General features: G+C 34.5%; 1 protein-coding gene across 4 annotated transcripts; it reads left to right on the top strand.

Annotated features, from left to right (window-relative positions):
- Positions 1 to 333: 333 nt before the first annotated feature.
- LOC106050329 (uncharacterized) lies at positions 334 to 19,742 on the top strand. Of its 4 annotated transcripts, XM_056023956.1 has the most exons (10): positions 354 to 460; positions 5,405 to 5,848; positions 7,797 to 7,921; positions 9,217 to 9,380; positions 9,755 to 12,290; positions 12,600 to 12,890; positions 14,870 to 14,989; positions 15,508 to 15,713; positions 17,597 to 17,714; positions 18,935 to 19,742. In XM_056023956.1, the coding sequence occupies exons 2-10, from the start codon at positions 5,821 to 5,823 to the stop codon at positions 19,286 to 19,288; spliced, it is 3,942 nt and encodes a 1,313-aa protein (XP_055879931.1). In that variant the 5' UTR covers positions 354 to 460; positions 5,405 to 5,820; the 3' UTR covers positions 19,289 to 19,742. The 4 variants fall into 4 exon arrangements, with proteins under 4 accessions (XP_055879932.1, XP_055879931.1, XP_055879933.1 ...); XM_056023957.1 differs by lacking the exon at positions 5,405 to 5,848 and having other exon boundaries at positions 334 to 460; XM_056023958.1 differs by lacking the exons at positions 354 to 460; positions 5,405 to 5,848 and adding an exon at positions 1,375 to 1,840.
- The last annotated feature ends 5,494 nt before the right edge of the window (positions 19,743 to 25,236 follow it).

A 25,236-nucleotide genomic window follows, 5' to 3' on the forward strand; every position in this document is an offset into this window, starting at 1 on the left:
TCGCCTTCCCCGTGTAGAGTCTACATTTGGATTTAGTGGTAGAAAATATATAGAAACTTTTTATTTATATCGGCTCTAGATCTAGGCATAGAAAAAAACAACAACATTAGACTAAACCATTAGTATATTAGATGACTAAACTATATAAAACGTAGATCTAGATCTATAGACTTTCTTTCAGAAGTGATGAAAATATGCGATTGATTACAAGTCTCTCTCTCTCTCTATATATATATATATATATATAGGTATGTGATTTAGATATACTAAATGTTCGTTTAAAAATCCAATCCGTATTTCTAATTTTCAAAAAGAAGGATTAGGAACAATTTTTGTCACAAATTTTTATTTTATCCATAAGTATAGCTCTAACTCTAACTCTAGCTATATTCAACTGCTAGATCTATATATTCTATCTAGATATCTTGATCTAGAATCTAGTAACTAGATTCTAATTCTAGTAAGTCTAAAATCTAACCTAAATCTTGTATTCTAGCTCCATGGTTATCTTATCTATAGATCTAGATCTACGTTTTATATTTTTAGAATCTAGATAATTTTATATATAATATTATATATAGGTCTATAGAGTAGTTTATGCTATTCGGACACCTATAGCCTACTATAGGCCCAAATTTGAAAGTTTGACTTTGACAGCGCATTATTTGACAATGGTTTGACATAGAAAAGAAAATGACGTATCAAAATCGTCTTTAGTTAAAGTAGAATAAAAGGATGACTACTTATATTTGTACCCCTAACATGTATTTGTTATTATATTTAAGGTCAAAGAGGCCGTGTGTTTTCATTTAATTCGGACACATTTGACCCACATTATTTGATTCCGGACACCATAATTTATTTCGGACAGTCTCTATATTTAGGCATCAATAAACTCAGATTTTAATTCTATATTAACATTAACTAAATTTTAAGATCCCCAGGCATAGCCCCTCACATGAAATCATTACGATGTTTTCAAACTATGCATAAATACGAACACAAAAAAATAAAAATATGAACACACTTATTCTACCAAAATTAGGTCACTGGAATAGTGATTTCTGCACCGACTTTTAGACTTATTTTATGTTTGTTTATTTTATGTGTTTTGAATGTTTGGGGTTTGCATGATTAGATGTGTGTTGAATGTTTGTGTTTTTTTTGTTTATTAATTTAATAAATTTCTAGTACAGATGATCTTTTGTAGTATAGTAGGCCCCTACAGGTTACGATAGCCATTCTTGCCTAACTGAATGAATTCTCTATATTATCTCTATATAAATCTAGATCTATCTAGTAGGTCTAGATCTAAGCATTTAACTTCATTCAATGTACCAACTCACTCCAAACATTTGCCCATTTATTCTCTATTAAAACAACAACAACAAACGAACAAATATAATATAAGATCATTTTTATTGATGTCCAAAACTGGCTGTCCGAAATAAATGTTGGTAAGAAAATCGTAATTTAATTCGGACACCGTATTAATTTTTTTTTTGGTATGGAATTAGAAAACTTGGCTTATGAATCAAATAAATTAGCTCCAAAAACAGAATAAATATTGCCGGGCTCATTAGTATAGACTTAGCCAATCAAAAAATATAGTCTTAACTCTAGGAAGAGGTAAAGTCATCCGGGTAACGTAGGAAAAAACAACAACCTGACTAACAAATTTGAAATTCGTTTTTCTTACATAAAAAGACAGCTAAAGGGAAGGAAATTGGGTCAGAATCATTGGGAAATGGACAAGCACATTATACAGCGCACTAGTTTTATAATAAATATTAAAATAATTAATTTAATGACCACGAAAACAGCGAATGTCCGAATTCATGTAATGTCCAAAATAAATAAACTACTATAGATTTAATACTAATAGATCTCATCTATGATGATGATCTATTATAATTATTCTATACATGATCTAAAATCTAGATCTATATTATATTAGATCTAGATCTATATATTTTTATATTTAATTATAGATCTAGAGTATTCTAGAGATATATTTTTTTTTATTATAATATAGACTCTAGTTTCTATTTACTTTTAGACAGTTTAGTGACTAGTCAGTCATTGAGACTTTTGAGTCATCTATAGAGACTTAATTATAGACACTATTTATACTTAGTTTTCCCTTTTTACTATAGATCTAGCTACTTATACAACTTATAGTATACTCGTCTATTATACTATAATAGACAATGGTTTAGTCTTAGTCTTAGTCTAATGTTGTTTTTGTTCTATCGCCTAAAGAAAAATCTTACTCTGGAATAAATGTAACCTAACACAACTGCAACTACACCAAGCTGCATTTAACTTTCAACAAACATTCTTATTAGAAAAAGACATTAACCAACCAGTCGATGACCTCTGGAATTTCATTAAAAACCATCATATAAGCATTATAGAAAATCATAAGAAAATGGAAACAACAGGCAAAGCGCCATTAAAAGATGAACATATTCATAATGATAATGAAACTAAAGCAAACATCAACAAATAATCAGCATTCTCAGCCCCAGGAGCCAAAGACATTACTTAATTTGAACCAAGTAGACAACATAGAAGATATAGTAGTACAAGAAAAGGGAATCCAAAAACTATTAGCCAACACCAAACCAAATTTAATAAAGCGTCTGGACCTGATGGTATTCCAGCTAGATTACTCAAAGAACTAAGCAATGAGCTAGCCCCAGTGTTCAAAATATTCTTTCAGGCATCGCTTAACGAGGGCAGAGTACCAAAAGACTGGAAAGAAGCTAATGTCACCCCCCTATTTAAAAAAGGAGAAAAATCTGACCCAGGAAACTACAGACCAGTATCACTTACCAGCATCACATGTAAAATCCTAGAACACTATAATATGTAGCAACATCATTAACCACTTAGACAAACATAATGTCCTCATCCCATACCAACATGGCTTTAGGAAATATAGATCATGTGAACACAACTAATAGGACTAATTGATGATTTTTCAAAAGGTTTAGATAATAGTGAACAAATAGATGCTATCTTACTAGATTTTTCCAAGGCTTTTGACAAAGTTCACCACCATAGTTTGCTTAAAAAATTAAAATATTTTGGCATTAATGGTCCATTGCATCAGTGGATTAAAGATTTTCTGATAGGGAGAGAACAAACTGTAATAATAAATGGCTCTAAATCAACACTGATAACAGTAAACTTAGGTGTACCTCAAGGAACAGTCTTGGGTCCACTACTATTTTTAATTTACATAAATGATTTACCAAATTGCATTACTTCAGGAACAAAAGTCAGATTATTTGCAGATGATTGCATAATATATAGAACAATAAAAACAACACAAGACACAGATATTTTACAAAGAGAATTAGATGAATTACAGAAATGGGAATCAAATTGGAGCATGTCTTTCCACCCAGAAAAATTTCAGTTGTTAAGAGTAACAAAAAAACTAAAACAAATTAATTCCACATATCTTATTCATGGCAAACCAGTAACACAGGCTAAAAACGCAAAATACCTAGGTGTTATTATAAATGAAAAACTGTCATGGAATCCACATATTGATAAAACTATAAAAAAAATCAAACAAAGCATTAGGGTTTATTAAAAGAAATTTCTATAAATCAAATAAGAACATAAAACTAAAATCCTATTTAACATTGGTTAGGCCAATAATAGAATATGCATCCTCCGTTTGGGACCCCTCAACTCAAGAAAACATTAAGAAACTGGAACAGACACAAAATAGAGCAGTGAGATTCATAACAAACGAATATTCACATTTGACTAGAGTAACACCTTTAGTAAAATCACTAAATTTAGAAAGCCTTCAGGACAGAAGACTCAAAAGTAAAGTAGCAATTATACATAAAACCCTGAACCATAATCTTCAAATACAAAAACAAAATTTAATAAAATACTCTGAAAGACACAAAGATAAAGGCACATTCCTCGTCCCATATGCTAGGACAAATTTGTACAAATACTCCTTATTCACTAGTGCTATTAGAGCATGGAATGGGTTACCTGAGCTAGCCAGGAAAACCAGTGACTTGGCAGAATTTAAGTCATTGGTTAATATGCATGACGCGTAGGACGTAATCATCTTCTTTTTTGAAGTAATGTCTGTATTATACAAGAAGATAAGATTAATATTCTAGATTCTCTAATTATCTAGATCTATTCTAGTTAGTAGTTTAAAAATTTTTCTATGTGTACTATAAATATATTACTATTATATAATATTAAATATATAGTCAGTATAGTCTAGTAAATAAGTAATATTATAGATTTATTATTAATAAAATTTATATACTATTTAAGTATTTGTAGTATAGAATATATATATCCATGGGCGTAGCCAAGAAGGGGGGGGGGGGGGATCGGAATTTAGTGACTGATTTTTTGCTTTGATTTTGTTAGGTGAGATTTTAATACTAAACCATCACTTACCCCAGCACAACCAAAGGGGTTTTGAGTTTAAAAACCCCTACCAGGGGGGTTTGAGTTTAAAACCCCTACCAGAGGGGTTCGAGTTTAAAAACCCCTACCAGAGGGGTTCGAGTTTTAAACCCCCTACCTGGGGTTTTTGCAGTTAACTCCCCCTTTTCTATGAAACAAAACAAAAAAAAAATGCAAGCGAAAATTCCCTTAATTCCAAGACCACAGTTAAGGAAGATTTTGATTTTAAAACCCCCTCTAAAATTTACGATAAACCCCCTCTTCAAAATTAAAAAAAAGCTAATTACGCACTCAAAATGTTATGAGCGTAGCTAAATGGGTTTTGACTCAGTTTTGAGTTTAAAAATCCCACTTCAGCGGGGTTTGAAGGTAAAAAATACCTCTTTAATAATAAAAACAAAGCAAATTATACACTCAAAATGTTATGAGTGTAGTCAAAGGGGTTTTGATTTTAATGTCCCCTCCTGCGGAGTTTGAAGCTAAAAAGTACCTCTTCAATATAAATAAAAGCAAATTGCTCACTCTAAAATCTATGAGCGTAGCCAAAGGGGTTTTGAGTTTAAATCCCCCGCCAGGGGGGTTTGAGGCTAAAAAATACATCTTCAGTGTAAGAAAAAAAGAAAATTACGCACTCAAAATGCTATGAGCGTTGCCAAAAGGGGTTTTGAGTTTAAACCCCCATTCAGTGGGGTTTGATGCTAAAAATACCTCTTCAATATAAAAAAAAAAGTAAAATACACACTAAAACTATTTGAGCGTAGCCAGTCCAATCGGGGGTTTTGAGTTTAAACCCCTCTTCTACAGATGGCTTTTTTTTTAAAGTTTAAAACCCCTCCAGATGGTTTTAAGTTTAAGATCCTCCCTACAGAGCATTTTTGTGGTGGAAAACCCCCAACAGATTATTTTGATGATAAAACTTCTCTTTTTGATATAAAATCTAAAGCAAACTACAGTCACTTAATTCCAAGAGCGTATTCAAGAGAGGCTACACATTTTTTACCAGTGGCAGGTCTCCATTAATAAACTGCATTGAATAGTCATCTGCCGAAATTGAAAAACACTAAATGTGGCTCAACAAAGATGGCTAAGACAGATTTTAGGAGTCAGTTATAGAGATCGGGTCTAAATCAAGGAAATCCTATGCCGAACTGGTAGTCGACCCCTTAGTAAGATTGTGAGAGAGCGACGCATGAGGTTTGCGGGACATGTTCTCTGACAAAATGAATTACGCATAAGAAGAGTTGCAATGATATCCTAGTACAACTTGACGCCACTCATTCATGGAGGTCCTCATGGCAGGTGGGAAGAGGCTTCAGACATTACCAGTGACAGATTTTTATGGAAACAGCTTGACGGCAAATGAGCCGAACGGCGCGGGAGGATCTAAGTGAGTAAGAATAGCACATTAGGTTTTTGAAATAGAACTTTTTAATAGCAGGAAATTGCAGTGTAGATACCTCAGAATATGCATTTTGTTGGCTTTCAATATCAGAAATAGTGTTTGGCGGCGGGGCAAAGCCCCGCACTGGGGGAACTCCTAGCGCTTCCCCAGACCCCATTGCTAGTAATGGCGGGGAATCTACAATTTTTCCACTAACTCATGGAATAACCTATTCTAGGGCACAATAAACGTCTTCCGAAAGAATAAGGGGTCAGAATCTTATAAAGATTATGTACACACACATAAATACATATAAAGAAAAATTTCATGGGGGGGGGGGGGGGGGGAGGGGAAATCCACCCCCAAAAACCTCCCCCGAAAAAAAATCCTGGCTCCGCCCATGTATAGATCTATATATAGAGTCTAGTCAGTCTAGAATCTAGATAGTAAGACTACTATAGAATCAATCATAGATTTAAAATAATAGATCTAGATAGAGTATTCTACTTCTAGACTAAGTAGATCTAGAAATCTAGTACTCATAGTAGTAGTTACTTTACTGGTCTTTAGTAGTAAGTAGCCTAGTCTATAGTGTCTATACTCAGTACTGACTATACTGTCACTATACTATACCCACTATACATAGATAATGGTACATTTATGATTTAAATTAATTAATTTTAAAAGTAATAATCTGATCTGCAGATATCTATATAATTTTTTTAAATATAATATATTATTTATATAAATATTATATTATAAATATATACTTATAGCCTAGTTAGTAGGTAGATAATTAAATTTGAAGATTAGATTATCATTAATTAGAAAGCCATTGACTATGATTGACTTGAATTGACTTGATAATCCATAATTTTAATTCATAATTCATATATAATAATATCTAGTTAATGTATTTTATAGATTATTCATTTGCCTACAAGAAATAATATATTTTCATTTTATAATAAAACAAGAAAGGGTACAAGAAGAGTCAAGAGTTAGATTTTAGATCAATTATAAATATATTATAGATCTACAAGACAAATCCCCCCCCCCCCCCAAACAAAACACAACATATAAACAATTATTGATACTTTAAATAATCTAGGAGATCTTTTTATTTAACTATTACTTTTATTTCTATCTAGAAGATCATCTAGTCAAACAATCTAGAAAATATATTTATATATCTAGTAGTAATTCTAGTTATAGTTATATATATATATGTATAAAATTATTTAATGATTGTTTTAAAACAAACTTGTGTTTATGCCAAACAACTGAAAAGAAAATGTGCAATAATTTGATGTTAGATTTTCACTCTTGAGAAAATGTTAACATACTAATTTTTTTAATTTGCAAAGTACAAGTTTGTATAATGTTACTCACTCTTACTTGTACTTTTGTGTGTAGTGAAAGAAATGCTTTTGCTTCTTAACCATAATTTTTGTGTTTTTCTGTCTCTAACAAGGTGCAATAAATAAATAAATTATATGGCTTTTATATAGCGCTACTTTCATGCTTATAGCATGCTCAGAGCGCTATGGTCCAATCTCATTTGTGGACCAGAGGGGGAGGGGGTATTTGGAAGTAGGTTTTCCGTGCTGACTTTAGGCGCTCAGTAAACACAACTCTGCTCGAGTCATTGTCGAACCTCGAGCCCCCTTCATAGGTAGCCAAGCCAAGTTCAAGCCTCTCGACCACGCCTCCATCAAAAAGTTTTATTATACTTCCTCTTTTAGATTATTCACATAACCTCTAGAGATAAATTTGAGGGAAAAGTATAAAAATATTAAAGGTAGACACATTGATTCATAAAAATATAGATTTAGCATATATATCTTAAAATACCACCAGTGGTATGTGTACCACAGTTTGAAAAGCACTGATTTAGTTGCATAGTACATTTATATTAAAAAAAAAAAATTTTCTTTACCATGTAATGTTGCAGATTCGCATAGATATCTGGTCATTCTAGATCTGTATATATTGAAATTTATTATGGAAGTTGGCAAGGAGTTTACATCCTGGGAAAGTTTTCAACATGCTTTAGATCAATATTCTAGAGAAAGCAAGGTAAAGTTATAATGTATGATGTTGCCCTATAATCTATTGGCTATAGATAAAAATATGTTATTTTTATCACTCATGAAATTTAATATTTATTGACTTTGTTACTGTGACAACAGGAATCTCAATGGCCAATATAGCTTGTATTTGTAATTACTGTAAAATATTTTGTTTTATATCCACATAATTTATTGATTGGTGCTAAGAAATAAATTTGATTTGCTGTGTGAAATAGAGCCTAAGAGTTCAGTAAAAAGACAAAACAATTTAATCTTGTGCAGATTTATTAATACTCAAATTACTCAAAGGTCAACACTGTGCCTTTTTCACCAAATCCAAGCCAAAATTAGGACAATATTAAAATATTGTGAGAACATATTATATTTGTATTAGAACACGCATATATATATTGTTATAAACCTGGTGGTGGCACAGAGGGGGGTAGTGGTGTGTGTGTAGTCAGCCGATGCAAATCGCCCCAGGCCAGCGCTAGACGAGCGGTCAACAGTGACGAGTTACAACGGTCAGCCGAGACGAGTGTTAACACGGCGGTTCGGGAAGGATCGACGTCGTGAACAGAGCTCAGGAGCATCACGTGAATTGTAGTCATCTGACCACCTGGAAACGTCGAGCGGCGTTCTGTCCGGTTCAAGAAGGCCAGTATGGACCCTATATAAGAGAGGAGGTGTCGCAGTCAAGACGGTCGAGAAAAGGGGCTCAATACAGCAATGTTAAGAAAGGAGGTTCACGGCAGGGGTTCAGAGCCCGGTTCACTACAGTCCAGTCGACTACAGCACAGTTCAGCGGTGTGGTTTTGTACGGAGCATTACGACGGTTCAGTGCGGAGTACTGTCAAGTACAGTTGAGACGACTGGCGTCTTGATCTTGGTCTGCGATCGAGTCCGACACAACGAGCCTAGTGTGTGAAGTCAGTCCTGAACTGTTGAACCCAGTGCAAGCCCGGAACGAGACGGAGAGGCCAGTGCAAGAGTTGATACGGCGGAACGGTGTTATCGGAGAGATATTTGTACAGTGTACGTGTTGCCAATTGTACAGTATTTGGCTGTTATTTATTCAACTATTAAAGTGTTAAGTTGCTTTGGAGCCCTGAGTTGTCAATTTCTTTAAGTTGGTGGTTTAAGGTGCAGTTTGCAGAGAGCCTGGATAGTGAGATTCGTAACAATATATATATATATATATATTATATATATTGTTATATTTGATGTATGAATTATAATATATTTACCAAAGCTTATGATTATTGATGTATTAAATGAGAATCTCTACTGATACTTGTTCAGGTGGTTTATATTGTTGGAACATGTAAGCCTGTGGAAGCAGCCAATAGAAATGAATCTCTGCAGATCAAGTTCCCAACAAAGTTCAAGTATTGCTTTGCCAGAATGTTGTGCAAACATTATGGCAACTATACATCTCAAAGTATTGGGCAAAGACCGAACCAAAGGTAACATGCATTAGAAAATAATGGGACAGTGCAGTACTTCTGTTATATTATATTTTTTTATTTATATTCAAGCGAGCAAGCTCCACACAATTTCAGTGTTCTAGTAATGAGGATTAGTTCAAAGAGTTATATCATTTTCCAAAGAAAAGTATCTTAAATGTGTAGTTCATTACCTGTCATTAGTTGAAAAACTTACACTTTGGTTGAAGAGTCAAAATATCCCGTATCCCACTGTAGCCAGAAAGCTCTCTTTGTCCATCAAAAAGAACTTGAACATTATCAGTAATATTCTGTATTTGCAGGTTTTTCATTGAAAAATCATTATTATATTAATTTTTTAAATTTATATATATATTTATTTATTTGCTTTTCAGAACATGCAAAACTGGCTGTACATCATCGATACTTGTATCTGTGAATAAAAAAAGAACAGCTCTAGTGATAAAAGAGGCTAACTTACAACACACACATGAAGTCTCTGAGCTCATTTTCAGCAAATATTCTCAGAACCGCAGACTCCAAGGAGAAGAACGCCGGATGGCTACCATATTGTTGAGAGCTGGAGTTCCAGTTAATCGCATACAAGAATTCATATTTAACTGCAGCACCAAGTCACCCACCATTAAAGATCTGCAAAATATCAAAGCCGCAATGAAAGGATATTTGCCTGACAATGAAGGCCATGAGTTTGACTTTCTGACCAGTTTAGACCAGCTAATGGCAGAAGATTCACAGTCCATCGTCGAAATCATTAATTTTGACCAAGTGCCAGGAGCCATCTACATTCAGACCTCAAAAATGCTGGACAGAATGAAATCTTTTCTAGGTGAAGGACTTCAAATTATAACACAATCTATCAATGATGCCAAAATGCCTGTTGTGAGTATAGTAGGAGTAGATAGCGATTTGAACCTACATACCTTTGTCTTTGGGATTCTCATAGTTGGAGGAAACTCAGCTTTTCAGTACTTCCTGGAAGCATTTGTCAAAAACAATCAGGACTTTTGTGACTCCATGACTGGTGTGGTTCTTGACTTTCCTAAAGAAGAAGCAGAATTCTTATTGCAGTTAATTCCACATGTCAATGTTGCATGGAGTCAATCTTATATTTTGCAGAAATTTTCTGAAGAACTAGATGGTAAAAAAGACATGCAGAAAATGTTAGTTTTACAAACAGACCTGATGAAGTCTGATAATGAAAGTATTTATAAGAAAAAGTTAAAAGAGCTGTGTAATGTAAAGGGATTCTCTGATTATAAAGAATTTCTTCAGAACTGGGACAATTGTAAGGACTTATGGGTACAGTATGAATTGAAATCTCATAATGGACTTCATCACCAAAAATCTGCAGTTGAATTAACGTATGTAAATACTTTGAATGTATTTGTCAAACCTAACATGAACCTTTCAGAGCTTATTGAAGCTTTGTTGAAATTTGACAGAGCTGAAGATCCTGGCAAGATGAGCAAAGAGATGTCCTTATCAGGTGTACTGCATCCAAGCTGTGAGCAGTACAGACAGTTTTGTTTTCCTGAAGCCTCTCATGCCATTTCTTGTCAAATAGGCATTGCTTTGTCCAGTTCGTACTGCATAAATGTCCAATCTGACATGATTTTTGTTAAACGTTCCGATTCAGACCAGGACTACATTCTGGATAACGATGGGAGTAAATGCACCTGTCGATATTACATTGACACTGAGCTACCTTGTCAGCACATATTTGCCTGGCTGAACTACGCGAATAAATCTTTGTTCCAGGAGCACCTTGTTCCTGTCAAATGGCAGGTGTTTGGTAAGTCAATAACACTTGGTGCTCTTGTTGAATCTTTAGCACAGGGTCAAGTCCCTTCTTCCTTTCATCATGACCAAAGATTAAAAGAACTACAGGGTATTTTGAAAGATACCCTTACCCTTTGCTGCTCACACTCTTATGAGCAAATGGGAAAAGATTTAGTTTTGCTGAGACAAGTTCTAATGGTCATGAAGAGTTGTTTGTCTCAGAATACTAAATTGGTGACAGAGTCACAGGATGAAATCATTAAAGATATTCCACCAGAGTCTAGTACTGTTTCAGTATTGCCACGCCGACGTGGGCGACCCAGCAAAAAAGATAAACTGCTTCAAACTCAGCAGCGGCAGTCAGTTACAGAACCACCCATTCCAGTAGCTCCGCAACCATCTTACACCAGGTCCAGGCATAATCTACGAACAAACATTAAGCACAAATTTGTAACAAGGGATGTCCACTTAGAAAAACAAGGAGAAGCTACTCCTATAAAGAAGCTTAAAGAAAGCAACTCAGACCAAGACAAAAGAGGTTGCAGAATCAAAAATGTGAACAGTAACCATCTTAACACTGTCAGTAATGACATAGCAATGAAAGAAACAGAGGAAACACCTGCATCAATTACTGCTGACAATGAAACAGCTCAATTGCAAGTCAAGAATACAGCTTTAAAAGGCAGACATTCGCTCTCCACAAATGACTCTTATCATAACAAAGTGATAAGCCCAGAAAAACCTCATCTGGATTCTGAAACCATTTCTTCCCACCATGCCAGTCATGTACCACCACATAACAATGACCACAGACAAAAATCAGATATAGAAGAAGGCTCTGATGAAGAAGACGAAAATGATTCTGATGATAATGAGGAGTCAGAACATGCAGAAGAAAATGGTCTTTCTGGAGAGGATGTTAGTGATGAACCAGTAGCCAAAGAAGAAAATCTTTTACAGAAAATAAAAGAGTATCTCCAAGAAACTGCTCAGGAATCTCTGCTTCAACTTATCAACACAGTTGTTGCTCTGAGCTCAGATGAAGAAAAAGCTGAATTTGAAAGAAAAGGCCTTGTACTAGGACCTGCCCATCCTGTAGATAGTTTGACCAAAATGTGTTCCAATACATCAGTAAGTTGATTAAAATGTAGTAATATTTTTGTACCTCCTTATTAATATATATTTAATTAGTTTTATATATGAGATATATTCACATTGGATTTATCATTTAATACACGTGGGTTTATTTTATGTTTCATATGGTTTCAGTGGTTTGAAAGTGCATTAAGTTTATGTTACTAAAAAATGAAACCTAATCATTTGATTGATAAACTATATATTGATTCTATGGACTGTTAAATCACTAGTCTAAATTCTATCTTGTATACATCTTAGTTTAGTTCATTGAGTACATTGTATTTTATCTATGTTTTGTTTTAGTTGAGAGATCACATAATTAGTCATCTCAGGGAACTTTCCCCAAACCACAGTGAGACAGTTTATCAGGCCTCTGCAGGAATAATAGAGAAATCTGTGCAGACAGGGCTGCCTATCTCACAGCTTTCACAGATTCTTAGTTACTGGCCAAACCATTTACCTGAATTTCCATCCTCTCGACCACTGGAGGGAGAATTGACCTTAATTGAAGGACAGATTCTTCGATTGGGCAGTCACAAATTGAATCAGTTAGACATAGATACATTGAGAGCAGGTCAGGAGATAAGTGTAAAGGTAAGTTTTACTCCAGTTGTATTGTTACTAATTCTTGTTGTTGGTCTGTCATTGGCTTGTAGCTCCAAACAGCTAATACAACTAAACAGATGTAGGTGTATACTATTTTAAATAAATCAACTTAAATAATTTGAAATTATAATTTATAAACAAAAACTCAATATATAAGTTAAATCACGATATGCACAGATTTAACTTGCAAGTATCTGGGTTGTCTACCATTCTTAACATAAATTTTGTCAGACCGTCATGATTTCTTCATTCTCAAAAAACTAATGCTCCCTTTGTTCATCATCCCCTTTGAAACACACTAACCCTCCATAACACTAATTGCTTTAAAATTAGAAGTGAGGCTTTGTCTTCAAGTCCAAAGATTAAAAAGTTGATAGCAGTATTTCACAGGACAACCTACTACGCAGAGCCAGTTGCAACATACATACTTTGTCATATCTGTAGACAACTGTTGTCTTTAAGTTCCCTTTTTTATGTCTGTTTCTGTCTTAGGCAATTTCTTTTGTTTCTTTTGAGGGGTTAAATTAGAAGTACTTCTAATTAAGATAACACATACAGAGTATTAAATCATAATTTAGTAATGCAGAAATATGGCTTAGAAGAAGACATAAATTATAAATTCAATAACTTGTACTATAGCAATGAAACATTTTATTCCTTTTCTAATAAGTTTTTTTCCTGAAAGTATGAAAATTCATTTGAAATTCAGATACTACATGAGACAAAAACTTTCTAATGGAAGGTTTTCATTATTTACATTGAGCAGGCTTTTATAAGAAGTCTTCTAATGACTCAGTTAAACTCATTAAATTTGCTGATCATACTGCCATAGTCGGTCTTATTTCAGGAGATGAAACATGATAGAAGAGTACTGGTGCACTGACAACTATCTAGAACTTAATGTCACAAAAACTAAAGAACTTATAATAGATTTCAGAAAGAAAAAAAAGATGATACACGAACTCCAAATAAAGACTACATCGATACATTAAGGGAAATCTTATAAATATCTAAGAGTCATCATAGATAACAAGCTCTCATGGGAAGACCACCTTGGAATTCTGGCAAAGGAAACAGCCCAGCGACTATTCTTTCTATACAAACTCAATAGCTTTAAACTAAACAAGAAGATCTCAGATAATTTTTACGGCGCGACTATGCCAAATCTGCTAACATACGGAATAACTTGTTGCAAGGCAACGCTTCATCTAAACTGTTGCCCCGCCTAGAAAACATCATAAAGAGGGCATCAAAAATCACAAGCACAACATTACCATATTTGAATGAACAGAAATGTCTACGAAAAATTTTGGAAGACAATAGCCACCTGCTCCATCTTAACTATGTCAAGTCGTCACAAAGTGTGTGACTACTGTCAATCTAGACTAGAACAGAGTGGTACAAAAACTCGTTTGTACCTTACTTGGGTCAGACTTTATCAACCCCACTCGTTGATCATGAAACATGAAAAGGACCAAGATGCATGTGTGTAATCGCTGAATGAACTCTTTATGTTGTGTCTATTTATTTGAATGTTTCTGTTGTGTTGTCTTTATATGAGAAAAGAGTCCTTGTAATCACAACAAATTTCCATATGGATCAATAAAGCAGTCATTGTCTTAGTCTTAATTATTTCAGTTACCTAATTGGAACAAAACATTTTTTTATTTGTTATCGAAATCACCCTAGTCCACAATAGAACATGTGATCAAAATATTGCAGATATATAGATGTACTTCTCATTTGGTTAATGTTTTTGATAACTTTATTTGCAATGGTAAGAGACTGAAATATTTGTGAAATTTTATCATGGCGAGTAAATAAAACTGGGCAATTTCTATGAATTGACAGGATAAAACCTAGAATGCACTTAGAAAAGAAAATAGTAAAAGGAAAGAAAAGACTACACCAGCAGTTACTCAACACAATGTTCAGCTATTACTTATTTTTTTAATTCATCTTATTAGATTCTGCATGCTTATCTGGAGATCTTGGCCCAAAGACACAGTGGTAAAATTTTCATCATTCCATACGATATGGTGCTGTCTTGGAGAAGTGGAAATTATAGTGACAGAATATATAAAAGGGTAATTTCACTTATGCTTTTAAATATTTTTTTAACCTACAAAAGCACTTTATTATGTCAAACAGGACATTGTATTACTGCAATATTTAAATATTAGTCGTAATGAAGTAATCAGTTTAGCACAAGGTATTTAATTAACTTAGTAACACGTTTTAGCTCATTCAACAAGATTGAATTTGAGCATATGAGTGTGATATCAGTTATATTTTTTATGGGGAATGCATTAGTTTAATTTTGGTTATTAAAATAGTTCATGTCTTTGAATTATGTTAGTTTTTATGTTACAATGATTCTATTTGGCTGCATGGCACCATGCTGGCTCAGTAAGACTTGTAAATTATGTAAAATTTAAGAATTTATACCTTGTGTTAGAATATTTCGGACCCTAAAACATTTTAATTTATTGTTTGTTTTTTTCTGTGTCTGTTTTTGTGTGAGAATTTTAAAAAAATCTCCTCATGTCAATTGTTTTGTGAACACTATTTCAGTTTTGCTAATTCTAAATTTTTCATCTGCCAGGTTCATCTTAAGACATTTGAATACATTATTTTGCCGATCAACTGTGGAGCTGAATTTAGCCTGTCTGAAAGGCTGACTGGAGATATTCCTGAGCCATGTTGGATGACTTTAGTTGCAGACATCAAAGAGAAGACAATTAGTGTACTGAATCCCAAAACAGAAGACAAATATGCCATTGCTGCTAATGGATACATGTTTCAGTGGAGGTTGGTCTAATTCCATCTTTTACATTTGTAGTTATGTTTTGTAAAGAAATATCTCAACAGCACTAAATGATAAGCCATTATCAATTCTTGAAAGGGCTAAAAGTGAAAAATTTTTATTTTTACTATTAAAGAAAACATCAACGATGATTTATATAACTAAAGTGGAGTCAGTTTGACAAGAGTTCTTTTTTTTTTTTTTAAAGCCATCATTTGGGGGGGGGGGGGGGGTAATTGAGGAAAGCATAATAAAAAGAAAAAAGCACAAAAATATCCTTTTTTAAAAAAAGAAAGCTTTTAAGAAGTTTAATTGAATCAATTAGTTTGGATCAGTCATGTAATTAAATTTGGATTAGATCTAGACCAACAACAATTAATCTGTGTGATTAGAAATATTTATACCAATTGATTTTGTTAAGCTCTATTTCATGCTTTAAGCTTTCTCAATATGCTATGATCCTATCACTTATCCGGACCAGTTTGGAAAATTGGAGGGGGGGGGGGAGAAAGAAAGGGATATCTGGGTGAATTTTACGGTAATTGCTTTTTAAAATCATTTATAAAAAAAGGGGGGAGAACAATTTGAATTCAAACTCATGGCTCAATCCGACATACTAACCACTCTGATAATTAGGTGCTTATGAAAACAGAATACTGTTTAGTTATCTATTGTTTGTTTCAAACTTACTTTAAAGCTGCCACCTATAAAGGTGACTAATTCAGCTTATACCACCACGTCATTCTAGAACAATTTCTGTTCCTTGTTCCAGATACCAAACAAAATAATTAATTGCCAATAGTTAATTAACTAATAAATTATTTTTTTATTGATTCTTATGTTGTCAGGTAAAAGAAATGATTATGCAAAATTTCAGCTTGATCTGAGATTGGGTGTCAGAGAAATAACGTGTACAAACTTTTTACCAGACAGAGACAGAGTGAGTTGAGTTGATATAAGCTTTGTAATTATCAGGTAAAAAAAAAGCAACAATTTAATATTGAAGGTCATTTGTATCTGGAGAAAATCAGAACTTTGAAAACTCTGTTTAAATATTTTTATTTTTTTAATTAATATTCGACTATGAAAGTTGGTATTTAAATTTACTTACAAATAAATATGTTTTATATATATATATGATAGTTCAGATTAGAAATCTTTCCTTAAGAAAACAACAAAAACAACTTTCAGTACTTATTATTTATGGGCACGACATGGTCTAAATTGTGCTGATGTGCCAAAAACCCAAAGTATCAACTATAACCATATTGTTTGACTTCAAGTAGCAGCAGTTTAACGACCATCTTCACATTTACATCTGAAAATATTTTATTTCATTTTTTTTTTAACATCATTCAATGTTTCTATTCACCATTCTTAATATTGATTTTAATTTTTTGAATGTGACTTTGTCTTTAAACCTGTTGAACTATGTAGGCACTACAAGTGGTGGGATTACCAGTTTTTTCTGTTTCTGATTCCTGCCATGGATAGCATTTCAATCACATATATTCCTTCCATTCATTGAAGTCTTCTCATTTTGGGTCGGTCACTTCTTTTTTTTTTTTTTAGTGCTTTTCTTTTTAAAAGGATTTCTGCAGATCCTGAGAATGTTGGGGAGGTCATACATTGTCTTATTTGTGATGTCTAATCTGATCAAACAACAAATCTTCATGGCTCACATAGGCATATAAGAATGTGGCTGTCACATCAACCTGAGCCTGTCCATCTCTTCTATATTGATGGAATATTTCACTATAGTATCAACAAATAGCAGTTGGCTATGCTCACAATTGGACTCACTGGCTGTTATCTAAGCCACTCTACATTTCAAATATTTTTATTTCCAAAAACTAAATGTACTCAAAAGCCATCATTTGTCTTGCAGGCGTTACATGCAGATCCGCTCCATACACACTGGAGAGATGCTGTCTACTTGGACCACCAAGCAGATCCCATGTAATACAATTGAAGATAACTCTTCTTCAGGCATTCACTTGTTAATGGTAATGGTTGTCTTCCTTGTTTTTTTGTGTCACTATTTAGACAAATAAAAAAAACTTAACTTTCGTAAAACATTATTAAGCAGTTAATGTAAATGTTCTCTTTATTCTATCAAGCAAGGTTTCTTCTTATTCCCATTGCTTTCTTAATTGGAATAGCAGTCCTAGCAGAGTAATTAAGCAATTTTACAGACACCACTGCCTATGATACTTTGAGCCAATTAATAGTCATTATTACATAAAAATCACGAAACCAGTGTTCAGTAACCAATAGCAATTATTGACTACTTAATAGTAAAACAAAACTCCCATTCTAAAATACACATACACAATTGTCACTTTCTTCTGTAAACATTGTTACTTAATTGCAACTGAAATTCTTCTCTACATTAAAAAAAATGAAAATGAATTTTTAAAATATACTTTGTAGAAATAAATTTCAGCAAAAGCAGCCTATTTGACAAAAAATTTGTTTATGTGTTATTTAGCTCTGTCATTGACCTAAATATCAAACCTAACTGTGACATAACTAAATCGTCATACTCAATCATAACTTAATTAAATGTTCTGACCGTAGAATTTTTTTTTTCTTTTTGTAGAGAGAAATGAATATAATATAGAGCCTGTATAAAACTAGATTATGCTGTGATTGTGTCATGTGTTTTTTTGTGTGTATTGGCTCTTGGATAGTGTTTTTATAAATGAAATATTTAGATACATCTTGCCACAAATGATGTCATTGATGTTAAGAGCACAGTAGTTGTGCCAGCAGTCACTAATGAAAGTAAAATTGATTCTAGTTCTAGAAAAATTTAACATAACTGAATCAAGAGTATGCTAGAATTGAAAACATCTAACTTGTTAATCATAGAATTTTCTGTGAAGTGTTTAGATATATACAAGTTGTGAAGGATATAGAAATGGTAATTTTGTGCTTCTTGATTGTGTAGACTCAGTCCTTTTAACCAATTCATTGTATTTCAAAAATATTTTGCGTTTTATTGAAATATAATTTAAAAAAAAGAATAAAGCTTGAAATATTATTCAACATTTGTTTTCCTATGTCCTCCATTTGAGCCTGGTTCACATAACAACCACTTGCTCAATGTACTATATTTACAATGACCAAAAAAAAAAGAAAAGAAATTTAAAAAATGCAAGTTTTTATCTTGTTAAATGATTCATAATTATGTCATGTTAATTCAGAGCTTCTCTTATTCCAGAATGTGGAAGCTCTTGTGAACAAGGTCTCCCCTTTGGTGATGACTTCAGCCCACATTACTAACTACTTCAATCTGATAGCTGTGGCACTACGAGATGCTGACCAGGAGACTACTGTTCTCTGCGTGGGTGGACCTGAGTGCCAGACTCTGGCTGCTAGAGATGCAGACTGGATTCAGTGTGAGAACTGTCGCACTTGGTGGCACAGGGCCTGTGCTGACCTGACCAAGACCATTTTTTACTGTAACTCTTGTCACCAGAGGATCCTAGCAGTGAAAGGTGAACTTCCTGCTCCTGTGCAGCCACATGAGGAGGGAGACAGTGAATGTCACAGTGTTGAAGATATTAACCAATGAAATGATCCCAACCGCAATCAGCACAATTCTCAAGATATTAAAACTCAATATGGGTGTTACAATACCGATGCTGTAAAGGGAGGCAAAAAGGTTTCTCATTGTCAGGATTCATCTTGATCTTGGTGCATTCCTGTTTTGCAAGGAGGTGAGGATAGTTATATTCTTGCCTTACCATTGGGTCATTTGTTTTGCTGCCAGAAAGAAGTATGGAAGTTTGTTCTAGGTCTACTGGTATGCTCCTATTTTAAGTTTAGAAAAAAAGTGACACAGTTATGATATGACCATCACAGACTTGCTCATTCATTCAATTCTATGCTACCCAATTTCGGGGTACCTGATAAATAAATATAAATTTGGTTTAGAAATAAGAGTTGTTGTTCTTATTTTTAATAATAGTAATAAAAGTAAAATAATTATGTGATAAAGAAAATTGTAAATAAAATATATAATAACTTCAGATCTGGTTTGCTTGCATCTACACAGCCTGGTACAGTCAAGTAGTTAATGTGCTGTTGTTATATTTATCTCTTGTTTCCTTAAAAAATAAATAGTAAAGTTCCTCTTTCAGACCTTGTGGTCTATAGGGCAGATGATGTTTAGGTCAAATGTTTCTACGGCCTACAGTTAACAAGGGTGTCATGTGGCCAGCACAACGACCAACTGCCTTTACTTTTCCCTAACTAATGTCAGGTTCCTATTAGAGCTGGGTAGACTCAGAGGTGCCCGAAGATCCCGAAATTAAAAATCCCAGTCTTCACCAGGATTCGAACCCCGGTCCCCGGCTCGGAAGCCAAGCGCTTTACCGCTCAGCCACAGCGCCTCCTCTTGTTTCCTTTGCTTCCTACAATTGGTTTGTGCAGGTTTGTAGCTCTTCTGTTTCCTTGTTCCTGGTTAGAGCAAGTAGATGCCTTGATCAGACTATGAAGCTTGTTCCTGGTTAGGGCAAGTAGATGCCTTGTTCAGACTATGAAGCTTGTTCCTGGTTAGGGCAAGTAGATGCCTTGTTCAGACTATGAAGCTTGTTCCTGGTTAGGGCAAGTAGATGCCTTGTTCAGACTATAAAGCTTGTTCCTGGTTAGGGCAAGTAGATGCCTTGTTCAGACTATAAAGCTTGTTCCTGGTTAGGGCAAGTAGATGCCTTGTTCAGACTATGAAGCTTGTTCCTGGTTAGGGCAAGTAGATGCCTTGTTCAGACTATGAAGCTTGTTCCTGGTTAGGGCAAGTAGATGCCTTGTTCAGACTATAAAGCTTGTTCCTGGTTAGGGCAAGTAGATGCCTTGTTCAGACTATGAAGCTTGTTCCTGGTTAGGGCAAGTAGATGCCTTGTTCAGACTATGAAGCTTGTTCCTGGTTAGGGCAAGTAGATGCCTTGTTCAGACTATGAAGCTTGTTCCTGGTTAGGGCAAGTAGATGCCTTGTTCAGACTATGAAGCTTGTTCCTGGTTAGGACAAGTTAGTTTGTTTTTAAAAGGCTTTTCAAACTAGCTTTGTATACTTCACCATCATTGTATAGTGGAGGTAATACATTGTCGTGTATATTTATAGAAAGCTAGCATTGGGCGAATCTCAAAACTGCGTTGAACCATCCTCAATATGTGGTGTGTGCTGGGCAGATGATAGTTACCTTGCTGATTGAAGACATGATACCACAAATTGTGGAGCTTAGTATAATATTGATAGCCTGTTGAGCTGGTTGTTCACTAATAAAAGATACTCATCAATAATTTGCAAGGCTTGATCAAATTTTGTTTGTTTTACATGTTCACAATGTTCCGTCGTATGTTTGAATTTGTTGAATCCTACTACATGTCACTCAGATCATTCAAGTGCCTGGGCCTGAAACTTAAATGAACAGGAATAAACATTAATCTAGCAACAAAACAACCTAACCATTGTTAATTACCAGGTACTTATTCAAATAGTAGCTGTAATATTTCTTTAACTTTAGCAAGAAAAACATAAAACAGTATTATATTAAGTCTAGAAAAAAGTGAGACAGTTATGATATGGCCATCACAGACGTTCTCATTCATTCAATTCTATGCTACCCAATTTTGGGGTATCAATTAGTTTGATCAGTCATTCAGTCTCAATTTGTGACTACATTTGAATTTTGTTTTCAGGTAAAGGGAAATAACGGGATTTTGTTAACTACGACACAAATGATGGATTATCTCCCTTTTATTGACTTGTTCGTTGTATCTTATGTTGAAAGTGTCCCAGATGTGTTTCTTTAAGTCTACAACAAGCTATGTGCTTTCTATTTTTTTCCCCAATTCAATAATATTGAAAATGTTATATCGCTAAGAACACAAAATGTCATGAATACTTACGATGGCACGATCTTCCTGCTGACCAAAGGCTACAATCTTTTTCACCGGAGACAGTTCGTTGTTCAACATGTACGGGAGAGGGAGAGTTTAGATGTCCAGTTTTCCAAGGACGAAGTTGTAATTGTTGTTTTATGGAAAAATTGTATTTTATTCATGTTTGGATGGTTCATAGGGCTATCCAACGTTACAGATTGATCCTAGTGTTCTAATCACATAATTATGGAGCTATCCAATGTTGCAGATTGAGGCTAGCTAGTGTTCTAATCACTTACGGGGCTATCCAGCGTTACAGTTACATCCATGCAGTTCAATTGAGGCCTACAGTGAATGTATGCTGTTTATGTTTACGAGCATGTTCTGTTCCCCCATGAAGCTCCGAGACAACCAAAATGTCTAACAGTTGGAGATCCAGGTCTCTGGGTGCAAACTGAAAAAAACAAAATTGTTTCCGTCAGTGACAATGTCGTGAACACTCAAGTTTGGTAATCGCGCATACATTTTACTCAACCCATCATAGCTTAACGGCGTTTAAACAGAACATTGATGATTCATTATAGTATCACTTCAATAACTGGATTTAGAATGTAGGCTATTTATAAAACCAAATTATAATAAATATTAAACATGTAATTAACGTCAAATTCTATGTATACTTTGATACAATATCTAATTAAAATTATAAATAGGTACATTGGCGTATATATTTGTGTGTGTGTTTATCACATTCTGACCCTTCATTCTTTCGGAAGACGTTTATTGTACCCTAAAATAGGTTCTTCCTAGAGTTAGTGGAGAAATTGTAGACTCCCCGCCCTTGCCAGCAAAGGGGTCTATGAGAGCGCTATAAGCACCAAGCACTATTTCCGGTATTGAAAGCATATTCTGTGGTATCTACAGTGCATTATCCTGCTATTAATTAAAACGTTTTATTTCAAAAACCTTGTTTGCTATTCTTACTGACTTAGATCCTCCCGCGTCATTTGGCGCATTGGGCGGCAAGCTGCTTCCACAAAAATCTGTCACTGGCAATGTCTGAAGCTTCTTCCTACCTGTTTGGAGGACCTCCATGAAAGTGTGGCGCAAGGTTGTATTAGGATGTTCCTGTTTGCGCTTTCCTTGTAATGGCCTCCATGTCATCGCAACTCTTATGCGTAATTCATTTTGTCGGAGAACATGTCCCGCAAACCTCATGCAACGCTCTGTCACAACCTTACTAAGGGGTCGACTCCCAGTTCGGCATAGGATTTCCTTGATTGAGACCCAATCTCTATAATTGACTCCTAAAATCTGTTTTAGCTATCTTTCTTAAGTCACATCTAGTCTTTTTCAATTTGGCAGATGACTTTTCACTGCACTTTATTAATGGAGCCCGGCCAACGGTAGAAATATGTAACCTCTCTTGGCTACGCTCTAGGTGACTTTAGTTTGCTTTAGATTTTATATCGAAAAAGGAATCCCCGCTGGAGTTGGATTTTAAACACAAGACCCCTCTTGGCTACACTCATAGAATCTGGTGACTGATGTATGGTTATTATTATATTGAAGAGGGGTTTTATCGTAAATTTCGGAGGGGGTTTATAAAACAAAATCTTCCTTAGCTACGCTATTGGAATATGGGGATTGGCGTTTGCATTATTTTTTTGTTTTGTTTTATAGAAGAGGGGGATTTAACTGCAAAACTGGAGGTTTGACCCCCCACCCCCAGCTACGCCCATGGATACCTTAATAACTTCTATAGCAATGGTCTATTAACATTATAATTAGTGCTAAATGGTTGAAAATGAATTATGAATTTAATATGTCTATATTTGTGCTAATCAGAGACTAATAAGGCTCAGTCTACATATAATAAATCTCTGTTAAAGAATTGGTCAAGACATTAGTGATCAGCCCATTCATCGATTTGATAATCTATATATATAATTCTCTTCTTCCCTCAAAAGTTTAAACAAGAAGTAAAGGACAGATCACTCACTTATTTCTGCTGATAGTCCACGACAAAACACAAGAGTAGTGTTCACACTACGGATGGCTGCCTGAGCGCTGGACTGTCGTTTAAATTTATCAAACCCTGCCCGTTCCCATCCCCCTTTGTTCTGAGGATGGTTTGGACTAGAAAGTAAACTATCTTTAACTCTGACGGAACATTCAAAACATTGTAAAACATTTTACAAACAAACATTTTACAAACACAAAACAGCAGCGCCGGACTTTATCACTGTGACTTAGAAGTCATGGAAAGAGATTAAGTAATCTACTATATATATATATGTAAATAGAAGGGCCGTACTTAACCATTGTGGGGCCCTATGCGAAACGGATTTCGCGGGGCCAAGTTTGGGTAGGGAAGCGGACAATAAGTGAAATTTAAAAGAGTTTGTAAATTACTAAATATTCAATCTTTCTTTGAGAATTGTTGACCTCAAGTAATTCTTCATTAGTTTGAGGCGCGAAAAGCATCTTTCACCAGGTGACACAATTACGGCTGATGTATAATGCCGCGCGTAAGATTGGCGTTTTTCCATATTGAATGACACCCCAAAATGACAATTTTTGTCTGTATATTTCCGTATATTTTAAGGACTTTTTGTATATTTTGCGATTTCGGGAGATTTCCAGGAGCTTTATTTATTTATTTATATACTTTTGGATGTTCTTTTCAAATGAGACATTGTTTCCACCCTCTCTTCCAGAAATATTTGGCTGCGGGACTGCCCATCCCAAACGTCCCGCAGGACGGCAGCGGTGCGGGGTTCAAACTTGGGACTATCATGTTAACATTCCGAAGCGCATACACAATGAACATACAACATGAACATACAACATGAACATACGACATGAACTAGCATGATTCGTTTCACTGTAAACATTAAAGACATTCTTTTACGCTTTAAAAACCTTTTAACTTTTTTTTTGAACACCCCATTATATTCTCATAATCTCTCTCTCTCTCTCTCTCTCTCTCTCTCTCTCTCTCTTTTAGACACATACAAACAGAATTATACTAACGTTAAAAATATCTTATATATAAGAAACATAAAATAAGTGAAAAACAGCATTTCATTTTTGTTTTCAAAAGACTGTACATCAAACTCTCAAGAGACCCTGTGGCGTAACAAAAGAGCGAATTCATCAATATCCCATAGAACGATACAGGCCAATTACGCTGTTATATAATCAAATAAAAACAACTACTCTAGCTTGCAGCATAAACTCTACTGTATTGATTTTGTTACGTCTAAAGTTACTGTCCAGTATGTTGGCCGAACTCCGAATCAAGGTCAAAGATTATGAATGGAGCAATTTATTTTGAAATTTATAATTCACGAGTTTCATTTGAGTGTCCAGTATTTCTGTCGTTGTCTCAATCATTAGGAATTTCTTTAGTCTGTCGGATGTTTTTAACTTTCTATTATTCGGTAGCTGCTCTTTTGGGGGGAGGGTAGTGAGGGGGAGTGGTGGTGGAGAAATCGCGGGCCTGAAACCTTCTGTATCAGTGTTCAATTTGTAGCCAATCACTTTATGATATAAAACACATCCGTTTTAGAGTGCACATTTTTACAAGGTTTTTATTAACTCTGTTAATACGTTTGTACACGTTATTTCTACGATACC

This window comes from Biomphalaria glabrata, chromosome 3 (assembly GCF_947242115.1).
Source record: "Biomphalaria glabrata chromosome 3, xgBioGlab47.1, whole genome shotgun sequence".
NCBI classification, from domain to species: domain Eukaryota; kingdom Metazoa; phylum Mollusca; class Gastropoda; family Planorbidae; genus Biomphalaria; species Biomphalaria glabrata.